Source organism: Xenopus laevis, chromosome 9_10L, assembly GCF_017654675.1.
Source record: "Xenopus laevis strain J_2021 chromosome 9_10L, Xenopus_laevis_v10.1, whole genome shotgun sequence".
Taxonomy (NCBI): Eukaryota; Metazoa; Chordata; class Amphibia; order Anura; family Pipidae; genus Xenopus; species Xenopus laevis.
Genome location: NC_054387.1, coordinates 130,904,973 through 130,926,180, shown reverse-complemented (window position 1 = coordinate 130,926,180; position 21,208 = coordinate 130,904,973). Strand labels below are relative to the sequence as shown.

The 21,208-nt window shown below is 38.0% G+C and overlaps 2 protein-coding genes across 2 annotated transcripts; one reads left to right on the top strand and one right to left on the bottom strand.

Moving 5' to 3' along the window:
- Window positions 1-3,106: 3,106 nt before the first annotated feature.
- On the top strand, window positions 3,107-8,405 carry LOC108703882 (serine protease 27). The gene is made up of 6 exons (XM_041576335.1): window positions 3,107-3,128; window positions 4,582-4,747; window positions 5,768-6,124; window positions 6,232-6,237; window positions 7,023-7,251; window positions 8,108-8,405. Exons 1-6 carry the CDS (start codon window positions 3,107-3,109, stop codon window positions 8,324-8,326), a joined length of 999 nt encoding a protein of 332 aa, XP_041432269.1. The 3' UTR covers window positions 8,327-8,405.
- An 840-nt stretch (window positions 8,406-9,245) lies between these two features.
- On the bottom strand, window positions 9,246-19,689 carry tmprss15.L (transmembrane serine protease 15 L homeolog). The gene is made up of 7 exons (NM_001096428.1): window positions 19,494-19,689; window positions 18,259-18,294; window positions 17,001-17,172; window positions 15,356-15,624; window positions 13,773-13,930; window positions 11,423-11,673; window positions 9,246-9,446 (listed from the first exon to the last, which is right to left on the bottom strand). The coding sequence occupies exons 1-7, from the start codon at window positions 19,537-19,539 to the stop codon at window positions 9,383-9,385; spliced, it is 996 nt and encodes a 331-aa protein (NP_001089897.1). The 5' UTR covers window positions 19,540-19,689; the 3' UTR covers window positions 9,246-9,382.
- Between the last annotated feature and the right edge of the window lie 1,519 nt (window positions 19,690-21,208).

The window sequence follows — 21,208 nt, the reverse complement described above, 5'->3', positions numbered from 1 at the left end:
TAAACAAACAGAGAGTTTCTAGAGCTTTTTACTCAGGTATGTTAAAACATTCTACAGAATAAATATAGCATTCTAGCTTGCACTATTGCAGCTAATCTATTGGCAATAAAATGCCTCCATAGCTTTCCTTCTCCTTTAAGGGTCAACAAACTTCTGATATCTGTGACATCATTATATGGCATATGTGCTTGTAAACACATTCTCTGTAGCATTTAACATATTCCAAATACCTTTTGGTTTATGTAGAGTCTTTTATATACTTTAATAATTATGATGATGAAGAGTAGTCATTAAACCTTCCTGCAGTATATTGGAGTTATTAGGCCTCCTCACGTCCTTTCCAACAACATGACCCCCATATCCAGGGGAAATCCCTGCTTGAACTGTATCTAGACACATTTGTGAGCAGGTTATAGATTATCTGGAATCCTAGTATATACATATATATTATGTCCAGATAGTACCCGCACTCTTCCTCCAATTTCAATCGTGGGTGATATGGTCAAAGTAATTATGTAGCCTTCAAAATGGACCAGCACTCCAATTTTTCATGTGTTCAAACTTAACTAATTCTTGTGTATCCAATGTTTCGGCCCACTTTGGGACCTTTATCAAGGATCCTTAATTTTGAAGGCTATATATATAGATATATATATATATTTTTTTTATTTTTTTTTTCTTCATTTTATTTATATGTATTTATATGTATGTGTATATATATATCTATAGATATATAGATATATATATATATATATATATATATAAAATTTTATATGTATTGCACAATTAAAAGACACATGGCCATAAATAATAATACAAAACTGGGATGTTCACATAGACTTGCGCCCTAGAATAGTTGATAGAAATGTTAGTATAAGCTTTCAGGAACACCCCCTTGGTCAGGTGAAATTTCTTAGCCATGAACCTTTCTCACACCGGTAGCTGATTTAATAAGTAAAGCTCCCTGGAAAAGAAAATATAATTGGCGGCCTTTTAGGACTCTGCTGAAGAGACCCGAATAGGCAAGTGAGAGAAGGAATGTATAAATAAGCTCATACAGGCCCAGGTTTATTATGATAAGAACAATTACTTATTTATTGGTTTACATAGTTAAGTTCGTTGAATAAAGGCCATCAAGTTCAACATACACACACATACTCACACTGACCCCTCCATACACTCAAATTTTCGAGTTTTTTTTTCTCTAGCCAACACTATCAAATTCGACTAGGGAAAAATTTGATTCAAGTTTTTTAAAAAAAATTTAATTCAATTTTCGATATTTATCATGCACTGGCCCTTTAAGAACTTGAATTTGACTATTCACCACCTTATACCTGCCGAATTGCTGTTTTAGCCTAGGGAAGATGTCCAGGGATCAATTTGGAGTTGTTTGCAGCCTTCCTGACACTTTTTTTACAGAGAAAAAACTTGAATCGAGTTTGATCTAATTCGAATCGAATTTGAGTACAGTTTTTGGGTCAATCCTATTCACCAGATTTTTATAATACATTTCAATTGGTCAAATTTTGAATTCATGGGAGTTTTAAATAACGCCTATGAACTTGAAATTCGACCCTTGATAAATCTGCCTCGAACTGTAGATTTTAGTATCACATATCACACATGGATATTATGTCTGTCCAAGAAATCATCCAAGTCCCTCTTATAGTCATTAACTGAATCAGCATCACAACATCACCCGGCAGTGCATTCCCCAACCTCACTGTCCTGACTGTGAAGAACCCCCTACGTTGCTTCAAATGAAAGTTCTTTTCTTCTAGTCTGAAGAGAAGGTGATGCATTAGTCAACAGTATATTTCATGGTAGTCTAAAGAAACTAATAATGAACAATAAATCAGTGAACAAAGGGTAGATTGAGAATAAGGAAACAGAAAGAACAAGAGTACAAGAACTTGGGATTGATTGGGTGAGGTATATACAGTAGCTGATTCATGAAGATTGTTTGAAATAATTAAAGGACTTGCTTGTCAGCATTCCCAGAATATGCACTGGTTATGTATAATACATGGCCTGGCCATTCTGTGGTCAGGGGACACTACTGTGCACAGGAGAGAACCACAAAGATGTCTTTTTCAATAGGATTTCTGCTCCTACTGACCTTGGGTAAGTGTCTATAGATCAGTGATCCCCAACCAGTAGCTCATGAGCAACATGTTGCTCTCCAACCCTTTGGATGTTACTCCCAGTGGCTTCAAAGCAGGCGATTATTTTTGAATTTCAAGCTTGGAGGCAAGTTTTAGTTGCATAAAAACCAGGTGTACTGCCAAACAGCCTCAATGTAGGTTGACAGTCCTCATAGGGACTACTAAATGGCCAATCACAGCCCTTATTTGGGACCCCAGGAACATTTTTTCATGCTTGTGTTGCTCCCCAACTCCTTTTACTACTCAATGTTGCTCACACGGGTTCTAAAGGTTGGGGATCCCTGCTATAGATCCTAAGGGATTTCAGGGAGATCAGAGATATGGATGGAACGTGTTGAGATTATTTATCTCTATCATCTATCTATCATCTATTTATCTATCACCTATCTATCTGTCTACCTATCATCTATATATCTATAATCTATATATCTATCTATTAATCTGTAATTTATCATTATATCTATCTATCTATCTATTATGTGTCAATGAAGAGTTCTGGAGTGTTACTTTTCCTGTTCTCTAATATTATATGGCCTTCTTTCCCTCTCTTTAGTAAACTATGGAGTTACTGAATACAATAACTGTAAGTATACATATTTTGTTTAAAAAAAAAATACAATTTGCAAGCAAACATGGATAATAAACACATTGTAAATATTTACTTGCAGTAGACCTGTAATATGTAAAGTATGCTTCCGGATATATTGCTTCTTTATACATACTGTACATATACACATATTGTCCTCTCAATAGGAGCTGCCCTGTTGACTTTGACTGGCTGGGAATAGAGTTGATACACTCTGTCACTTGCCACCTGATGGCACTTAGATACGGTGGGTTCTGTACTGAATGAATACTGGGTGGTCTACTGCAAGTTTAAGAGGGATATAAATGAGCTAGAGAGAGTGCAGAGACTTGCAACTAAATTGGTTATAGGGATGGAAGACTTATATTATGAGGGTAAACTCTCTTGGTTGGGGTTGTTTTCTCTGGAAAAAAGGCGCTTGTGAGAAGACATGATTAGACTTTACAAGTACATTAGAGGACATTATAGACAAATAGCAGGGGACCTTTTTACCCATAAAGTGGATCACCGTACCAGAGGCCTCCCCTTTAGACTAGAAGAAAAGAAGTTTCATTTAAAGGAACAGAGTAGGGGGTTCTTCACAGTCAGGACAGTGAGGTTGGGGAATGCACTGCCTGGTGATGTTGTGGTGCTGATTCAGTTAATGACTATAAGAGGGACTTGGATGATTTCTTGGACAGACATAATATCAAAGGCTATTGTGATACTAAAATATATAGTGTGAACAGGTAACTGTAACACAGTGTGAAGGGAGATATATTTCCCCTAGGTTCATGTCTTACTCCCATATGTACAGCAGTTCTGAGTTAATTCTGGGTTAATTCCCCTAGAACAGTAATCCCCAACCAGTAGCTCGTGAGCAACATGTTGCTCCCCAACCCCTTGGATGTTGCTCACAGTGGCCTCAAAGCAGGAGCTTATTTTTGGATTCCTGGCTTGCAGGCAAGTTTTGGTTGTATAAAAACCTGATATACTGCCAACGAGAGCCTCTTGTAGGCTACCAGTCCTCATAGGGGCTACCAATAGTCAATCACAGCCCTCATTTGGCACCCCAGGAAAATTTTTCATGCTTGTGTTGCTCCCCAACTCTTTTTACATCTAAATGTTGCTCACGGGTGAAAAGGGTTGGGGACCCCCTGCCCTAGAAAGTCTCACCTGGGGAATAATTAGGAGGCTAGATCAGCTGCTGCTAGAGAGGTTTGGGGCTCAGAGTGAAAGATTGAGACACACACTGAGGAGAGCTGGGAGCTGAGTGTGGCCATTGGAAGCGGCTGTTTATGTTTCCCCAAAGGGAAAGGACTTTTACAAAGGTACTGTGACTAGGGAGTTGTACTGTTTGTGTTTGACCGGAAATCCCAGCAGGGGACCGGCAGTAGAGAGGGAAACTACTCTCTTTATTAGTTAGAGCCCAAGTGTGGCAAGGATTTTGTTTTGTTTTATTTTGTTTTATGCTGCTTTGCTCACAGAATCTTTATATGTGAACAATAAATGGACTTTACCCTGTTCAAGACCTGTCTGTTCGTATGATCCTGCTCAGAATAGTAAGTGTATGATATATATAGTTTATGTGAGGGAATAGAGGGGTCAGTGTGTGTATGTATGGATGCTGAGTTTCATTTGGAAAGGTCAAACTTGATGGACTTTGGTATTTTCAACCTGATTTAACTATGTAACTGTGTAAGACAAATAGACTATTGCCTATTCAGGTACAGTGCAGTGCAGAACCTTTGTAATATTAGTTGTTCAATAGCTGAGTAAATAGTATTACAAAATTTGAATATGTTTGAAATAGCTTCTAACAAGCTTCCATCCTGCTCCTTCCTACAGACTGTGGAAAACCTTGGATAAAAACACGAATCGTGGGTGGTGTAAATGCAGTTCATGGTGAGTGGCCCTGGCAAGTGAATCTTCGTCGACCTGGAGGTGATTTTATCTGTGGAGGAGTCCTCATCAGCAGCAAATGGGTTGTGACTGCCGCTCACTGTGTCAGTGTGTAAGTGTACAGCATATAAGTAAATTATAGAACCCCCTTGCCCATATTTATACGTAGCATTGTCACCATGCCGGTCTTCTCTTCCTGATGCGCTGGTTATCTAAGGGCGCGCGTGGCTCTGCTATTTTTATAGGCGCAGGCACGCTGACGTGTGACGTCAGCGCGCAATAGCGCAAAGCCTTATGGGTATTTAAAGGGCCATTGCACTGGTCTTTGTGGCCCGTGATAGGATCTTGTTTCCTGGTTTCTGATCCGGTTTTGAATCCCTGTTGTGACTCTGCCTGGCTATTTGACAATCCTGACTTCTGAATCCTAACCCTTGCCTGTTATCCGACTCTGATCCTGCTTAACCCTTCGATTGACTACCTGGTTTGACCCTTGCCTGTTATCTGACTCTGATCCTGCTTAACCCTTTGATTGACTACCTGGTTTGACCCTTGCCTGCCTGACTAAGTTTGATCTCTGCCTGCCCCGACCTGGCCTGATCTGACTACTCTATTGCCTAACGCCTTGTACTACGACCTTCTGCCCAAAGACTCTTGCTAACAGTTGTGCCCCTCTGCCTATCCAGAACATCTAGCCTTGCACCTCTCGTTTAAGTCCTGGTGGCATCCAAGTAGCTGAGGGCTCCTCCCGAGGCCAAAGGTGGTCACACTACAGATGAAGCACGAGCCGAGACCAGGGTGCTTGGCATTTGTTCTGGTGTTGGGTGCCGACCGTGACAGATAGAATTCTTCTGCTTTAGAAAGCGAAAAATGAAACTTTACACTTCAATATTAGAAAAAACAGTCACACATAGACAATAAAAAGTCATTGGAAAAGTCTTTATTTCTGGTGAATTGTCTGAAACCAACTGAACTAAAAAAAAAATTTTTGGAAGGAGGTGAACAACCCATTTAAATACACCCAATTGGCTGGTGTTGCCTCCAAGAAGAATTCATTATATCTTAGTCGGGATCAAGTAAAAGTACAAGCTGCTGTTTTATTATTAAAGTTCCCCATCCTTTTTTTCATTTGTAGTAGAATCTATGATTTTTTAATCGTTACTCTTGGGGACCATGATCTGGATGTGGCAGATTCTGAGGAAACGTCGATAGCCGTTAAACGTATCATCAGTTACCCCAGTTTTGACAGTACACAAAAGGCCCATGACATCAGTCTTTTGGAGCTTGAAAAGGAGGTGCCCGCAAGCAGATTCATCATCCCGGTTTGCCTGCCCACAGCTAGTGTGATGTTCCCAGAAGACCTGTGTTGTTGGGTGACCGGCTGGGGTCAGATCGGTGAAGGCAGTGAGTATTTATATGCACTTACACTCTCCAATGGCCCATTAGATTCCTCCACCTTTCCACGATGCTCATTATTTATCATATATATATAGTTACTAGACCCAAGGTATCTGATTGGAAACCAACACCCGACGTGATTAGGTTGTTGGTAAATTCATTTGTGATTTTTGAAAAGACAACTTATTTGTTTGGTTACAGCATACAGTATTTGGATTTTCAGGGACATTTAATTATTTTGCTATTTTGTAGAATGAGTGTCTTACACAACATTGAAACCCAATTAACTTTGATATAAATATGGCTGCAGTGTAAGTAAACATCCCAGGGTGATTCTCTGGTTCCTTAGCAGACGTCTAATTTTGCCTATTGATAGTGGAGACAGTAAAGGCTGCCCTGGATATATATTACTCTAAGGATCCTCAGATTTCTTTGCACACTAATTTAAATAAGCTATTTAAACTTTAATAAAAAAAATGTGTTATGAGTTTCTACGTGGTATTTAATTTATGTCCCTTGCTGCTTTCTCCATTGAGAAAGATTAACAATCAGCACTGCACAATATGTTGGCGCTCTAAAAATACAAGTTAATAAAATACACATTAATAATCTTTAGTGGAGATGCTTGCTCACTGAACAGGACCCTAAAAACTGGGAGACCCTCTAGAAACTGGGAGACCCGCTAGAAAATTGTGCTTATTAAGGACTTACTGTACTTACTATCAAATAAAATAGGAAGATGCAAATTATAGGGGTTGTTCACCTTTAAATGAATGTTTAGTATGATGTAGAGAGTGCTATTCTGAGACAATTTGCAATTGCTTTTTATGGGATTTTTATGGGATCTGTTATCCAGAAAGTTCCGAATTATGGAGAGGCTGTCTCCTATAAACTCCATTTTATCCAAATAAATTAGATTTTAGAAATACTTTTCTTTTTATCTGTAATAATAAAACAGTAGCTTGTACTTGATCCCAACTAAGATCTATGAGATATAAATGCAAATGTTCTAAATGTCAAAATGTATTAACCATCCACCTTCCACTCACAGTTAACCTGCCAAGACCTAAGATTCTGAGAAAAGTGCATGTCAAATTGATAAGTAATGAGAAGTGCAACGGTTTTAGGCAAATCCCTGATTTTCATGGCTTTATATTGGAAACAGTTGAGGATGACATGATATGCGCGGGATATGCTGAAGGGGGAAAAGATGCCTGCAATGTAAGTAATGTTTCCTGTAGGAGGTATAACCTTTATTGATATACAGGTATTGGACCTGTTATCCAGAATGTTCAGGACCTGGGTTTTTCTGGATAACGGATCTTTCTGTAATTTGAATCTTCACACCTTAAGTCTACTAGAAAATCATGTAAATATTAAATAAACCCAATAGACTGGTTTTGCCTCCAATAATGATTAATTATATCTTAATTGGGATCAAGTACAAGCGACTGTTTTATTATTACAGAGAAAAAGGAAATCATTTTTAAAAATCTGAATTATTTTATTATAATGGAGTCTACGGAAGACGGACTTTCCGTAATTTGTAACTTTCTGGAAAATAGGTTTCCGGATAACTGATCCCATGCCTGAAACTTTATTTGAAATACCTTCATATTCAACTATGTTTCAGCTCAGCAGCAAGGAGGGGCTACTATGAACCAACCACCAGGGCCTCTGGTCCCTTTAAGGGTTTAGTAGGCCAAGCTTAGAAACGGCAATAATTTTTGAAGCACACACAGGGTAAAAATCGCAAGGTCCATGGCATGGCTAAAAGCTTTAGGGATGGTCAGGGCAGGAAACATACAAGCAGGTACAAAAAGGCCAATGATCCATAGCAGGATCAGTAGAAGAGGTACAGCAGTAAATATGGTGCCCTACCACAAGTAGGCTGGATCAATAACATAAATAAAAACTACAAGGAAGCACCTGATATATAAAATATCTTATCATCATCAATATATTTTTAAACACAATCGGGAAACTGGGAGCAGTTCCACATGCTTATGACTTCTTTCATGTTGAGGGTTTTGCAGTTTGGGTATAACTGACAAAAGTATATTACACTTTTTTTCAGGGTGATTCTGGGGGGCCCTTGGTTTGTAAAAAGGACGACCGCTGGCTCTTGGCTGGAGTGGTGAGCAAGGGATCTGGGTGTGGAAAGAAAAACCGGAACAAAGTCTACACCCGTCTCACTTCCTATGTGAACTGGATTCTGGAAAATGCTCCAGAAGCTGCTAAGAACGTGCTTGGTGTGGAATTCCAATCTCCACCTATGGGGCAATGCGTTAGTTAGAGACCAATAGCCTGACTTATTTAAAGGGATACTGTCATGGGAAATTTAGTTATAGTGCTGCTCCAGCAGAATCCTGCACTGAAATCCATTTCTCAAAAGAGAAAACAGATTTTTTAATAATTAATTTTGAAATCTGACATGAGGCTAGACATAATGTTAGTTTCCCAGTTGCCCCCAGTCATGTGACTTGTGCTCTGATAAACTTTAGTCACTCTTTACTGCTGCACTGCAAGTTGGAGTGATATCACCCCCCCATCAGCCTAACAATAGAACAATGGGAAGGTAACCAGATAGCAGCTCCCTAACACAAGATAATAGCTGCCTGGTAGAAGAACAACACTCAATATTAAAATCCAAGTCCCACTGCAACACATTCAGTTACATTGAGTAGGAGAAGCACCAGCCTGTCAGAAAGCAGTTCCATCCTAAAGTGCTGGCTCTTTCTGAAAGCACACGACCAGGCAAAATGACCTGAGATGCACCTACACACCAATATTACAACTAAATACACTTGCTGGTTTAGGAATGAGATTTTATATTGTAGAGGGAATTATTTGCAGTGTAAACAGTGTCATTTAGAAATAAAAACTACATCATAAAAACCATGACAAAATCCCTTTAAGATTCTCTTATTTATTCCTACAGTATCAGCAACGACAAAACCGAGGGGATATATAAGCGGAAAGCACTAAGAACTGGCAATTGTCTCTTAACTTTAACCCCCATGGTCATTGGGCCTGTTTGTTTAACCAATGTGTTAAAGCTATAATGAGTATGCTTTTGATAGATAAGCAGTATGTTCTTATATCTTATAACTTTAGACATTAATCAAAGCAACTAATTATATTTACATGATAAAATCACAGATAATATCAAAGAAATCCTATTCATGGGAAATGAGATCATTCAGAAAAACATGTATATTATTATTATTTAAATAATGTTGTAGTTACATTACATAAAAATAAAAAATTCCCAAGAATCGCTCTAGGGGTTGTTGTAGAAAATTCCCTCAACAATCTCGTTCAGTCTGGAAAGTATAATGTTCCCCGGGACTCAGGACCTCACCCAAGTAGCAACACTCAGAATCAAAGTAAACATGGGGTTTTGCAGGGTCACCCTGTTAAAAAAAAACAAAAACCATAAAGAATAAATATGCATTATATATCTATATTATAGAATATTTTTATTCTTTCCAATTGTTTCTGGATTCTTATAGATACATTTATAGCAGCCTCTTTCTTTGTCCTGACAACTTCCTTGACTACTTGGTGGTCAGACTGGTGAGAAACTGACCAGCAGGTGGCGCTGTTGTAACAAAATTCATTCATATTAACAGCACATGTTTTCCAAAATATCTTGGAATAAAAAAAATATAAATAATGAATGTAAAAAAAAAGTGCTTAGAATAGCCCCCTCATCAATTTTACATTCACTTATTTTAAAGGTTTACTTTAAGAAGTTCCTAAACTCTTGCATGGTTTCTATCTTTGCATACTTGACCAATGCTCGAACATTCTTAAATAGGGCCCTTACTGTCTTTTAATATATGTAATGGAGGTGCTTAATCTATAAGGTTTTACACCAACGCCTTCATGATGAGGATACATTTTTTGCTAGATTTATAAAAGGGCACTCATGACAATGTGTAAAGATTCTGGGAACAAGATGGATGCATAAACAAGAGTGGTTTACCATGTAAAATGATTGTGTGAAAGTGGTACCCCCCGGCTCATCATGTGATTTCTATCTTTACAGATTTCAGTTACTTCAAATATTCGTATTATTGCAGTAGGGGGTACATTATCCCTTATAATACATAAGTGATACTCAGAGTTCCCTGTATAACTCAGCCTGCAGCCTTGTGCCTTTATATGGTCACAGAACAACCCCTCAGTGACTTCTAATATCCTTATCATTTACAGTAGGGGGTACATTATCCCTTCTAATACATGAGTGATACTCAGAGTTCCCTGTATAACTCAGCCTGCAGCCTTGTGTCTTTATATGGTCACAGAACAACCCCTCAGTGACTTCTAATATCCTTATAATTTACAGTAGTGGGTACATTATCCCTTATAATACATGAGTGATACTCAGAGTTCCCTGTATAACTCAGCCTGCAGCCTTGTGCCTTTATATGGCCACAGAACAACCCCTCAGTGACTTCTAATATCCTTATCATTTACAGTAGGGGGTACATTATCCCTTATAATACATGAGTGATACTCAGAGTTCCCTGTATAACTCAGCCTGCAGCCTTGTGCCTTTATATGGTCACAGAACAACCCCTCAGTGACTTCTAATATCCTTATCATTTACAGTAGGGGGTACATTATCCCTTATAATACATGAGTGATACTCAGAGTTCCCTGTATAACTCAGCCTGTAGCCTTGTGCCTTTATATGGTCACAGAACAACCCCTCAGTGACTTCTAATATCCTTATCATTTACAGTAGTGGGTACATTATCCCTTATAATACATGAGGGATACTCAGAGTTCCCTGTATAACTCAGCCTGCAGCCTTGTGCCTTTATATGGTCACAGAACAACCCCTCAGTGACTTCTAATATCCTTATCATTTACAGTAGGGGGTACATTATCCCTTATAATAAATGAGTGATACTCAGAGTAACCTGTATAACTCAGCCTGCATCCTTGTACCTTTATATGGTCACAGAACAACCCCTCAGTGACTTCTAATATCCTTATCATTTACAGTAGGGGGTACATTATCCCTTATAATACATGAGTGATACTCAGAGTTCCCTGTATAACTCAGCCTGCAGCCTTGTGCCTTTATATGGCCACAGAACAACCCCTCAGTGACTTCTAATATCCTTATCATTTACAGTAGGGGGTACATTATCCCTTATAATACATGAGTGATACTCAGAGTTCCCTGTATAGCTCAGCCTGCATCCTTGTGCCTTTATATGGTCACAGAACCCTGCTGTCACTATCCATCAACATTTTGCCTTGGCCACAGAGATCTAACATCAATATAATTTAATATATTACTCCATCTATGTTACAGTACCCGACATGATAAAATATGCAAAAATGCTTGGATGTTGGAGACAACCAGACTCACCAGAAGAGAGAACAGAGAGAGAGGCTGAAGGACATCAGGCCATGGAACTCAAGTGCCACCACAGGGAACGATCCTAGTCCTTCTGATCCACTGGAGACAGCAGGGATAAATGATCGGATCCATTTCATATAGGCAGGGACAGAAGTATAAACTCCAGGAAAGCCAATTCCACAACCAAATCCTATGCTCACCACTCCAACCAAGTACCACTGCTCCCCATCATGACAAACTAGGGGTCCCCCAATATCATTCTATGAGGCAAACAAAATGTATTGATGAAAAAGTGTGATAGGGATGGGCAAATTTTTTCGCCTTGTATCGCCGCAGAAATGACGCCCTTAGACTTGTATGGCGTTGCGCGTCAAAAATAGCCAGAATTTTTGCCTGAAAAGTTGAAATTGTCGAATTTTCTGGCTAATTCTAGTACAGACCACAGAAACTTCCAAATAGAATAGGGAGCTCTCCCATTGACTTATATACAACCTTGGTAGGTCTGAGATGCCAGATTTTTGGATTCAGACTTTATCCCTCCGTGGGTATAATTAATCTCGAAAAAAAATGTTTTTTCCACTAAAAATTCAGATTTTATAGTTTTTTGAGTTTTTGGCATTTGGACTTTAATAAATAACCCCCTTCATCTACAATAAAAAGTGTCCCTGTGATGGTATCATGAATTGAGTTTAAAAACAAACATAAGATATTAATGATTGAGAAGCTTGGAGAGTAAATTAGTTGAAAGAAACAAGTGTTGTCCCAACATGAGACTTGTTTGGATTAGTCACGATGAAAGCTCTAGCACTTATATCTTCATACTATATTTACTGGATCTTGAGCCTGTAAGATACTGATCTGTAACAAGCTCAATGTTTAAGTTACTAATTATTTATGTTCCTACCAAAAATGTAATTAAAGTTGGACTGAAACAAAGAACATGGAGCTAGATTTACAGAAAGTAGGTGGAATTCTCATTGGAGGATTATTTTGCATATTAAACAGGCACTGGGTCAGGAAAGCTGTAAAAAAAAGATTTATTGAGGAATATTTATTTAAAAATAATATTAAAAATAAAATTAATTTAAAAAAAAAAAGTCCTCATTGCTGGAGACCAAGGGACCTATTTATGAAAACCGCATTTTTTTTATGGTCGAGTTTTTAAAGGTGAAAACTCGAGGGAATAAAACTAATATTTTTAGAGATTTATATTACAGGTATGGGATCGGTTATCCACAAACCCATTATCCAAAAAGGTTCGAAGGTTTGAAGATCCAAATTACACAAAAATCCATTATCTGGAAACCCCCAGGTCGAGTTGCGCGATTTGACCCTCAATTTTGTGGCAACTCCGATTTTTTTTTCTAGCTGATGTTTTGATAAATGAGTTAAATTCATGGATTGGAATCAGGTCAACTTTGTTTTAATTAAAAAAAATTGAAGAAATGCAAGTTTTAGTAAATACCCCCAAATGTTCTATCCAAATTCACTGCCCTTCTGTTACATTTGCATTTACTGTAGGTTTGGTGCAGTCCACAAGCAGCTCAGATTGGCTTAGTGGACAGACACAGACCAGCAGGAACTATAAATAAGAGTTTGCATCTGGGTAGACGCTGTGTAATATCCTTGTTAGACAATAAATAACTGGACAGTTTTAAAAAGGAGAAGCAAAGGTAAAAATTAAAGGGATACTGTCATGGGAAAAAATATTTATATCAAAATGAATCAGTTAATAGTGCTGGGAAATTGACAACATGTCTAGCCCCATGACAGATTTCAAAATTGAATATAAAAAAATCTGTTTGCTCTTTTGAGAAATGGATTTCAGTGCAGAATTCTGCTGGAGCAGCACTATTTACTGATTCATTTTGAAACAAAATTTTTCCCATGACAGTATCCCTTTAAGTAAGCTTTATCAGAAAGGTCTATATAAATATACCAGTAAACCCTCAAAGTAATGCTGCTCTGAGTCCGCTGTCAAAAGAAACACCACATTTCTTTCCTTCTATTGTGTACTCATGGGCTTCGGTATCAGACTTCCTGTTTTCATCTTCAACCTACAGGGCTGGTCCTCTCCCTGTTGTAATCTGAGCCCAGAGCTATGAGTGAGCAGGGAGACACCCAGGCAGGAAGTGATGTCACACCAAGCTAAAATGGCAGCAGCTATCCAAAACAAACAGAGCTTCTAGAGCTGTTTACTCAGGTATGGTAAAGCATTCTACTGAATGAATATAGTGTTATTGCTTGTACTATTGTGGCTAATCTTTTGACAATAAACAGCCTAGGAGCTTTCATTCTCCTTTAAATTATCTCTTACTTACAGATATTATATCTCTTACTTAAAGATATTATTACTTACATAGCAGATATCTTTTCCTCCATGGATGTCGCTTGCACATACCATAGATTCTGTAATAATAATATTGTTTGCCAATAGACTATAAAAGATCTTGCAATGCTCTACAGTTATCAAACGCATTTCTGCCTCTTGTAGAATAACAGGCCTCGGCTTGGTACCTGTGGGAGGAAAAAACAGTTCCCAGCGATGGTGTTGGTTTACATATAAACAATTAGTTTAGTCAATTCAATTTCACACAAGTGGTAACTGAAAAACAAGAGCCATATTGTAGTAGGCCATGGAAACAGTACAGCCCTCTGCTTGTAATTTACACATTTATTTAGAAAAATGATGCCAAAACCACAAAAAAACATTTAGGGTAAGAACACACTAAGATTCAGGGAGATTAAATTGCCCGGCGACAAATCACCACTTCTTGGGCAACTAACCCCCCGAAAAGCCTTCCCGCTGGCTAGAATCTAACTCGGAGCGCTTCGTTTTCCGAAGTTTCCTTGTGAAATCGCTGTCGGTTTTGATTCTAGCCAACGGGATAGCGTTTTGGGAGATTAGTTGCCCGAAGAAGAGGTGATTTGTCACCGGTCAACTAAATCTCCCTGAATCTTAGCGAGTGTCTCTGCCCTTAGAGGTAGAATATTATATATGAATATATATATATTTTCCCAGTGGGGCAGCAGAAACACTCTATAGAGTGTTTATGAGAGTTTTGGAGGAATGCCATCTCCTAAATAGTACACTTAGGGGCAGATTTTTCAAAGATCGAGGTGAATTTTCAAATGAAAAATATATTGAATTTCGAGCTATTTTTTTGTGTACTTCAACTAGGCAATTCGATGAAAATTTGAATATCGAAATTTATCATGTACTGTCTCTTTAAAAATTTGACTTTGACCATTCGCCATCTAAAATTTGCCGAATTGCTGTTTTAGCCTATGGGGGGCCTCCAAGAACCTATTTGGAGTCAATTGGTGGATTTTAAAAAATCAAAGGTTTTTTTGGGGGAAAAACCTTGAATTGAATTCGATTGAATGCGCTATTCCTTCAATTCGAATACGGACCTATTCGATCGAAAACTGACCTATTCTACAAAAAAAAACTTTGACTTTATTTTGGTTGGTCTTTTTGAATTCAAATTTTAAAGTATGCCCCTATAGTGTAACTAAGCTGCATGAATCCATATTGCTGCCAAAACAATCCTATTGGGTTTATTTAGTTTAGGTTTATTGGAAAAAAAACTTGAATTCTTCAATATTTTTAAGGCGTCAAATCTGAAAAATTTAAATTTAGATAATCCGCAAAAGTCTAATTTTTTTTTTTTTTTGCTGATACGATTTTTTCGTGTTTTTTTTTAATGATAACAAGAATAAATCATGGATTCTAGATTGGTCTGACTTTTTTTATTTAAAACATCAGAAAAATTTGGATTTTGATAAATAACCCCCTTAATGTTTAAATTAATTGTTTTAGCAGACTCAAGGTATGGTGATCCAACCATCAAAACCCCCTTATGCAGAAAACCTCAGAGCATCCCAGATAACAGAGCCCATACTTTTACAGTAAATGTAAAAAAAAAAAAGAATACTCACTCTTAACGTCAAGGGCTCCCCAGCCAGTTACTATACAACTGTGCCCGGGCAGAAATTCAGTGGAAGGTGTAGGCAGACAGGCTGGAAGGATGAAGTTTGTGAAGGACACCTTCCGAGAAAGTTCTAGAAGAGCAACGTCATTAGGATAATCAGATTCATTGTACTTAGGATGTATTATGATCCGTTTCACTAGAACAGGAACTTCCTCTTTGTGGTTTCCAGTTATTTTGTAGGCCCCAAGGATGACAATTACAGAGGAGGCGTTTACCCTAAAAAAAAAAAGAGAACTGTAAATGTTATGATTGTGGTGTTTTGATGGATCACATGACCATGTCTAAACCTCATGATTCAACAGCGTCATGGATCTGTTATTACAGTCAAACCCCAAATTTACTGTAGGTCCCTGGTTTTGACATTTTCATGCTGCCGCCACTTTCAACATATTCCTATAATTGCCCATTAATTTACATAGCTGTGCCCCTCGTTTTACACCACATTTTGTCCATTAAAGTGGACCTGTCACCCAGACACAAAAATCTGTATAATAAAAGTCCTTTTCAAATTAAACATGAAATCCAATTTCCATTTTTTATTAAAGCATTCATAGCTGTTGTAAACTCAATTAAAAAAATCAGCTGTCAATCAAATAGTCTGCCCCTCCTCTATGCCATGGGCATAGAGGCAGGGCAGACAATTACTTTCACTTTCCATTCAACACTTCCTAGATGTCACTGCTCTCCACACATTCCCCCATTCTCTTCACCATTTAATTGTGTAACCAGGACATGGGAATGGACATTGGGTCCCGCATTCTGGTGCACAAACAAGATTCTGAGATGATACAAGGCTTGCATTAATAACAGTGTGCACAAAATGGCTGCTGCCTGTTTGCTATAATTTTGAATTCTGGAAACTGAAGGAAACAAGATTCAAATAATTTATATATTGTAATTTAAGTTCATTTTGCTTGACTAATGTGATAAAATAGGAATTTTAATAATTTTTTTTGGGTGACGGGTTCCCTTTAAAATACCTGCACAAACGACCCTGCAACAACTGCCATATTAATGAACATCAAAATCTACTTCTTCTCTATTTATCAATCATGTATTTCTATAACAGCTGATGTGCCTGTCATCTTGAACCAGTACAGTATGTAAAATGATTGTAGGGATCCATAGGGTTAATTCCCCTATGTTCTTGAAATCCCACATTGTGGGAAATCCCCTGCCTGGCCAGCTACGGGTTGAACCTCGATTGAAGGAGGGGGAGTGAGCCTTTGTCCCTGTGCAGTGTGTTATGGCAGATACCGGAGGTTGCCAGAAGGTGTCGCTGCTGCGCAACTGCTTGATATAGCTAGAACCATGTGCTCACAGCCATAGTTAGTTTCATTTTTACTAAGGACAGGAGTGAACAGAAAAAGCTGCAAAAATGTAAGGGCAAAGCTGTGAGAAGCCACTTGAAGGGCTGGTGTACCGGAGCCCCTTTCAATACCTATAAGGGGGGGGGGGGTTAGTGGAAGGCTCCAGTGTGTGTGTAGACAAACTTTGCAAGACATGGGATACCAGGAATTGTCAGTGATAGTGAGTCCCAGTTTATATCACACTCCAGCTTTACAAATGGTACAGCTCACGTCCATACTGACCCCACCACACATTGGGCTGCAGTCACAACAAAGTTGCTGCTGATGAGGGTTCCACCACAATGGGCTGTACCAGGAAGCCACAAGATCACTTGCCAGGGGTTCTGCCCCTTCTTTGTATCCTGTCCTCCCACAATGCGGCTGTTGACCACCACAGGTTTCCCACAGGTCTCAGCTAGAGGAGAAGAAGACATTACAGTGTTCGACAGTAGAAGATACAGTAGCTGCTATTGAGTGATACATTTAAGGAGGAAAATGCATTGGATTGGCACATTTTATTGTAGACATACTGCCCTTAGAACTACCTTGGCGCCTGATACAACTGACCCAAGTGTGTGTGAATGTGATAGGGACCTTAGAGTGTAAGCTCTCCTGAGGCAGGGGCTGATGAAAATCATGTATCATCTTTGTAAAGCACCGTGAAATATGCCAGTACTTGATCGATAAAGGATAATAATACAGTGGCAGCTCTTGTTGGCTACCATGCTAGCAAAAAGAGCTGCTACCTTAGATCACCGCCTTGAAAAGACCTTATTTAAATATCTTATTTGCCCAGCAACAGTCCCACATGCTTCTTAGAACAAACCAAGAATGGAATCCAAACAGGGTGTGGATTTTAAACTTATAATAAAAAGGGTTTCACTAACTTTCTTTATTAAATTGTTTCGTAAAACTACAGTACACACAAGGGTAAAAATAATTCGTAGAGGGGAGAAGAGAGGAAAGAACCTTGCTTTGTGACTGCAAATTGCAATTTGCAGTCACAAAGCAAGGTTCTTTCCTCTCTTCTCCCCTCTGCGATTTTAAACTTATAGCTTGTTCCAGGGAAGAAGCAAAACTAAGAGGGGAAAGAGAAGGTAAAGGAAGGTTTCACACAGGTCATACACTGCTGTGCTGCAATTGTCGGGGCAAGATAATTTGAAAGATTTTAGCTGGCCATAAAGGTTCTGATTATTGGTGCCCGAGGCACTACAACTTGCCCAGCACCCTACCTGTTACCTATACACTGGCCTATTTTTTTCATTACTTTTTCAATAGTTGTCATTATGTATTTTAAATTTGTTGAATTATTAGCATTTTTAAGTTGCCCTTTTCTAATCTAAAAAAGAAATTGCTATCTGGTTCTTAGGGGTGCTGACTTAAGCAGCCAAAACCACACTGGGGCTCATTTATCAACAATGGGCACATGGCCAGTAAGTTATGGGAGCCAATCACATTTTTTTTTTCCCTTTCGTTTTTCTACATTTTATGAAGGACTTACATAGTTCTTCATCTGCCTCAGCAAATCCACAGATACCTAAAGAGGAAAAAAGCAACAAGAATAAATAGCAGTACAACTCATTCAGTCATTATATTGATATTATAATGGGATAATAATAACAATGAACATGTTTGCTGCTACTTAGAGCAATATATACTGCAATTCTGAGGGCTATTCTTATTGGTATAGTTCTAGTTCTTTAAACAGAAACCATGTAAACTGATAAAAAACCATGCTCTACAAACAGATACACAGAAAGGACAAAAATATGTGCACTACCAAATGTACCGTAATTAATACAAATCTCGGCACATATATAAGTAGAAGCATAAAATTATTTATTTCCCTAAGATATAGTTACACAGATTTATTGTCACAGTTTAACCCTTTAAGAACATTAAAGTATATGCACTCTTTTAAAAAGAGTTTGTCTATTACCACCCCTGCAAGGCACCAGTAGAAAATTAATTACCATAAAACATAGTTGGGCAGATGTATTTCCCACTTGCAGCAGTAGTAACATAACTAATAGTAAATGCTACAAAATAAATCAATTATACAATTTCTTCAGTGGCACAATCTAGATAAAATGCATTCATATGATTACTGCATGCACATTATTTGGCCAAAAGTATGTCGACGTTTGGAGAAGGCTCCTGGTCCTGTTTCAGCACAATAGCACCCAATGCACAAAGACATGTCTTTATAGAAGGGGTTTGCTGAGGTGGGAGAACCTGACTGCATAGAGTCCTGACCTCAACCCAACTGAACCCCTATGGGCTGAACTAACGCACCAGTGAGAGTCCAGTGCCTATTTTCTTATGTAGGAATTGCAACAAATGCCAATGTTCCAACAACTATTGGAAAGTCACATCTGAAAAGTGGAGGGTAAATACTGTTTAAGTAACAAGTAGCACCAAATTCACTGTTCAATTGCCTACAAACCGTATAATACCAATCACTTGAGTACAATTTCACTATAACTGGCTTTTACTCACATTATCACACTGCAAGATCATTTTTTTTTCATGAGGAATAGAATAGAATGAGGAATGATATTAACTAAAATATGAATAATCTTACAAAATATATCTTCATGATTCTTGCACAGCTTTTTGTTAAAAAAAAAATTCTGAAATTAAATTTTTAGAAAATAAACAACTCTTGTTTAAGACAAGACAATATTCAGATGTCTATAATTTACTGTATGTGCTACAGTATATGGAGACACTTACCCAAGTTCAGCAGAAGCAGAGCTCGGATTAAATAGAAACAGTTCATTATTTGTTCCTATGTCCACTGACTACAGAGACTGGTTGTATATCTATTTATCCTGTGGGTTAAAAGACCAATTTTATCATTTCTATAGTGTTTATAAGACACTCCCTGTCTCCACAGTGTGGGATTTCCCTCATGATTTCCTTCTTCTTGTTTCGTAATGTGTTTCTATTAGAGAATTAGAGAAAGAAAAAGGTAAGATGGTGTAAAATAAAATAAAGGGAAAGAAAATGAAGGAGATTGAAATGGGGAAGGTAATGAAAAGGTAAAGACGATGAAGATAAGATACATGGAAATAAGGAAAGAAATGGGAGATACAGTGTTAAAAACAGGAAAGGAAAAAAAGTGGGAGATGGGGGAAGAGAAGATAGGGGAAGAAACAGGAGGATATGAACATGGGGAATCAGGAAAAAGGAGGAGATGGGAGAAATAAAACAAAGGGAATTAGAGAATAACCAAGGACAAGATTTGGTTATAGAAATCAGGGCATTAAAGAAAGAAAAGGAAGCAGATAGGGTGAAAGAAAATGCAGGTAACACTGGAGAGTTAAAAGGAAGAGGAATGAGAGAAAGAAAAAGAGGCGATAAGGTAAGAGAAGACAAGATTAATAACAGAGAGAAAAAAGGAGATACTTGCCCATAATGGAGATCTGGCATTGCATTGGTACGGTGAGCTAAACAAGTAAATGTTGTTAAAAATAATTTTAAGAAGAGCATTGTTTGGGTTTCAGTAGAGCTAAGTGAAAAATTGGATTTCAGAATAGTTTGAATCTAAGAAAGAGATCTGTGTACACATAGATACATATCATATAATAGATATAGGGGGCTTATTTATCAAAAGTCGATTAAACTCAAATGTTTGCTTATTTATGAAAAAAACTGAATGTAAACAACTTGATTGAATGCAATCTGGGGGAAAACTTGAATACTATCTAATTGATCGAGTTATTGCCGAAAAAACCTTGAACACCTCGAATTTATTGAGTTTTCGAGCGCAAACCACTGAAAAAACCCCGAAAATCATGAAGACTAAAAATATCTTCAAATGGTTCAAGGGACCTCTGTCATTGATTTCTACATGACCTCAACAATTTTGAGCTGGAGTATTTTTGGATTCAGGCTTTTTGCATAATAAATCTCTTTATCCCGAAAAATTAAGGTTTTTACTGAAACTAACCTCAAAAAACTCTTTTCTTTGGGAAAACACAGCTTGACCTTTGATACCTTAGTGTGGGGAGATATGAGGAATGAAGAGAAACAGAATTAATTTAGATACTGAAGAGTAGAAATTATACATAATGAATATATAACTTGCAACTGACAAGATACACATTCCGCCTAAATATTGGGAAGGGGTTTGTTACAGTGAGAGCTGTGAAGATGTGGAATTGTCTCCCTGAATCAGTGGTACAGGCTGATACATTAGATAGGTATAAGAAGGGGTTGGATGGTGTTTAGCAAGTGAGGGAATACAGGGATATGAGAGGTAACTCATAGTACAAGTTGATCCAGGGACTGGTCTCATTGCATCTTGAAGTCAGGAAGGAATTTTTTCCCCTCTGAGGCAAATTGGAGAGGCTTCAGATGGGGGTTTTTTACCTTCCTCTGGATCAACTGGCAGTTAGGCAGGTTAAAATAGAGTTAAAAGTTTGAACTTGATGGACGTGTGTCTT

Excerpts from the sequence above, each read along its gene's own strand:
- tmprss15.L (NM_001096428.1), bottom strand. The coding sequence starts at position 19,539 with ATGAACTGTTTCTATTTAATCCGAGCTCTGCTTCTGCTGAACTTGG. Across the intron at positions 17,173-18,258 it reads TGAGGCAGATGAAGAACTAT|CTGAGACCTGTGGGAAACCT; the intron begins GTAAGTCCTTCA and ends CTTCTCCTCTAG. Across the intron at positions 9,447-11,422 it reads TCTCTCTGTTCTCTCTTCTG|GGTGACCCTGCAAAACCCCA; the intron begins GTGAGTCTGGTT and ends TTTTTTTAACAG.
- LOC108703882 (XM_041576335.1), top strand. The coding sequence starts at position 3,107 with ATGGAAGACTTATATTATGAGG. Across the intron at positions 3,129-4,581 it reads GGAAGACTTATATTATGAGG|ACTGTGGAAAACCTTGGATA; the intron begins GTAAACTCTCTT and ends TCCTTCCTACAG. Across the intron at positions 4,748-5,767 it reads GCCGCTCACTGTGTCAGTGT|TAGAATCTATGATTTTTTAA; the intron begins GTAAGTGTACAG and ends TTTCATTTGTAG.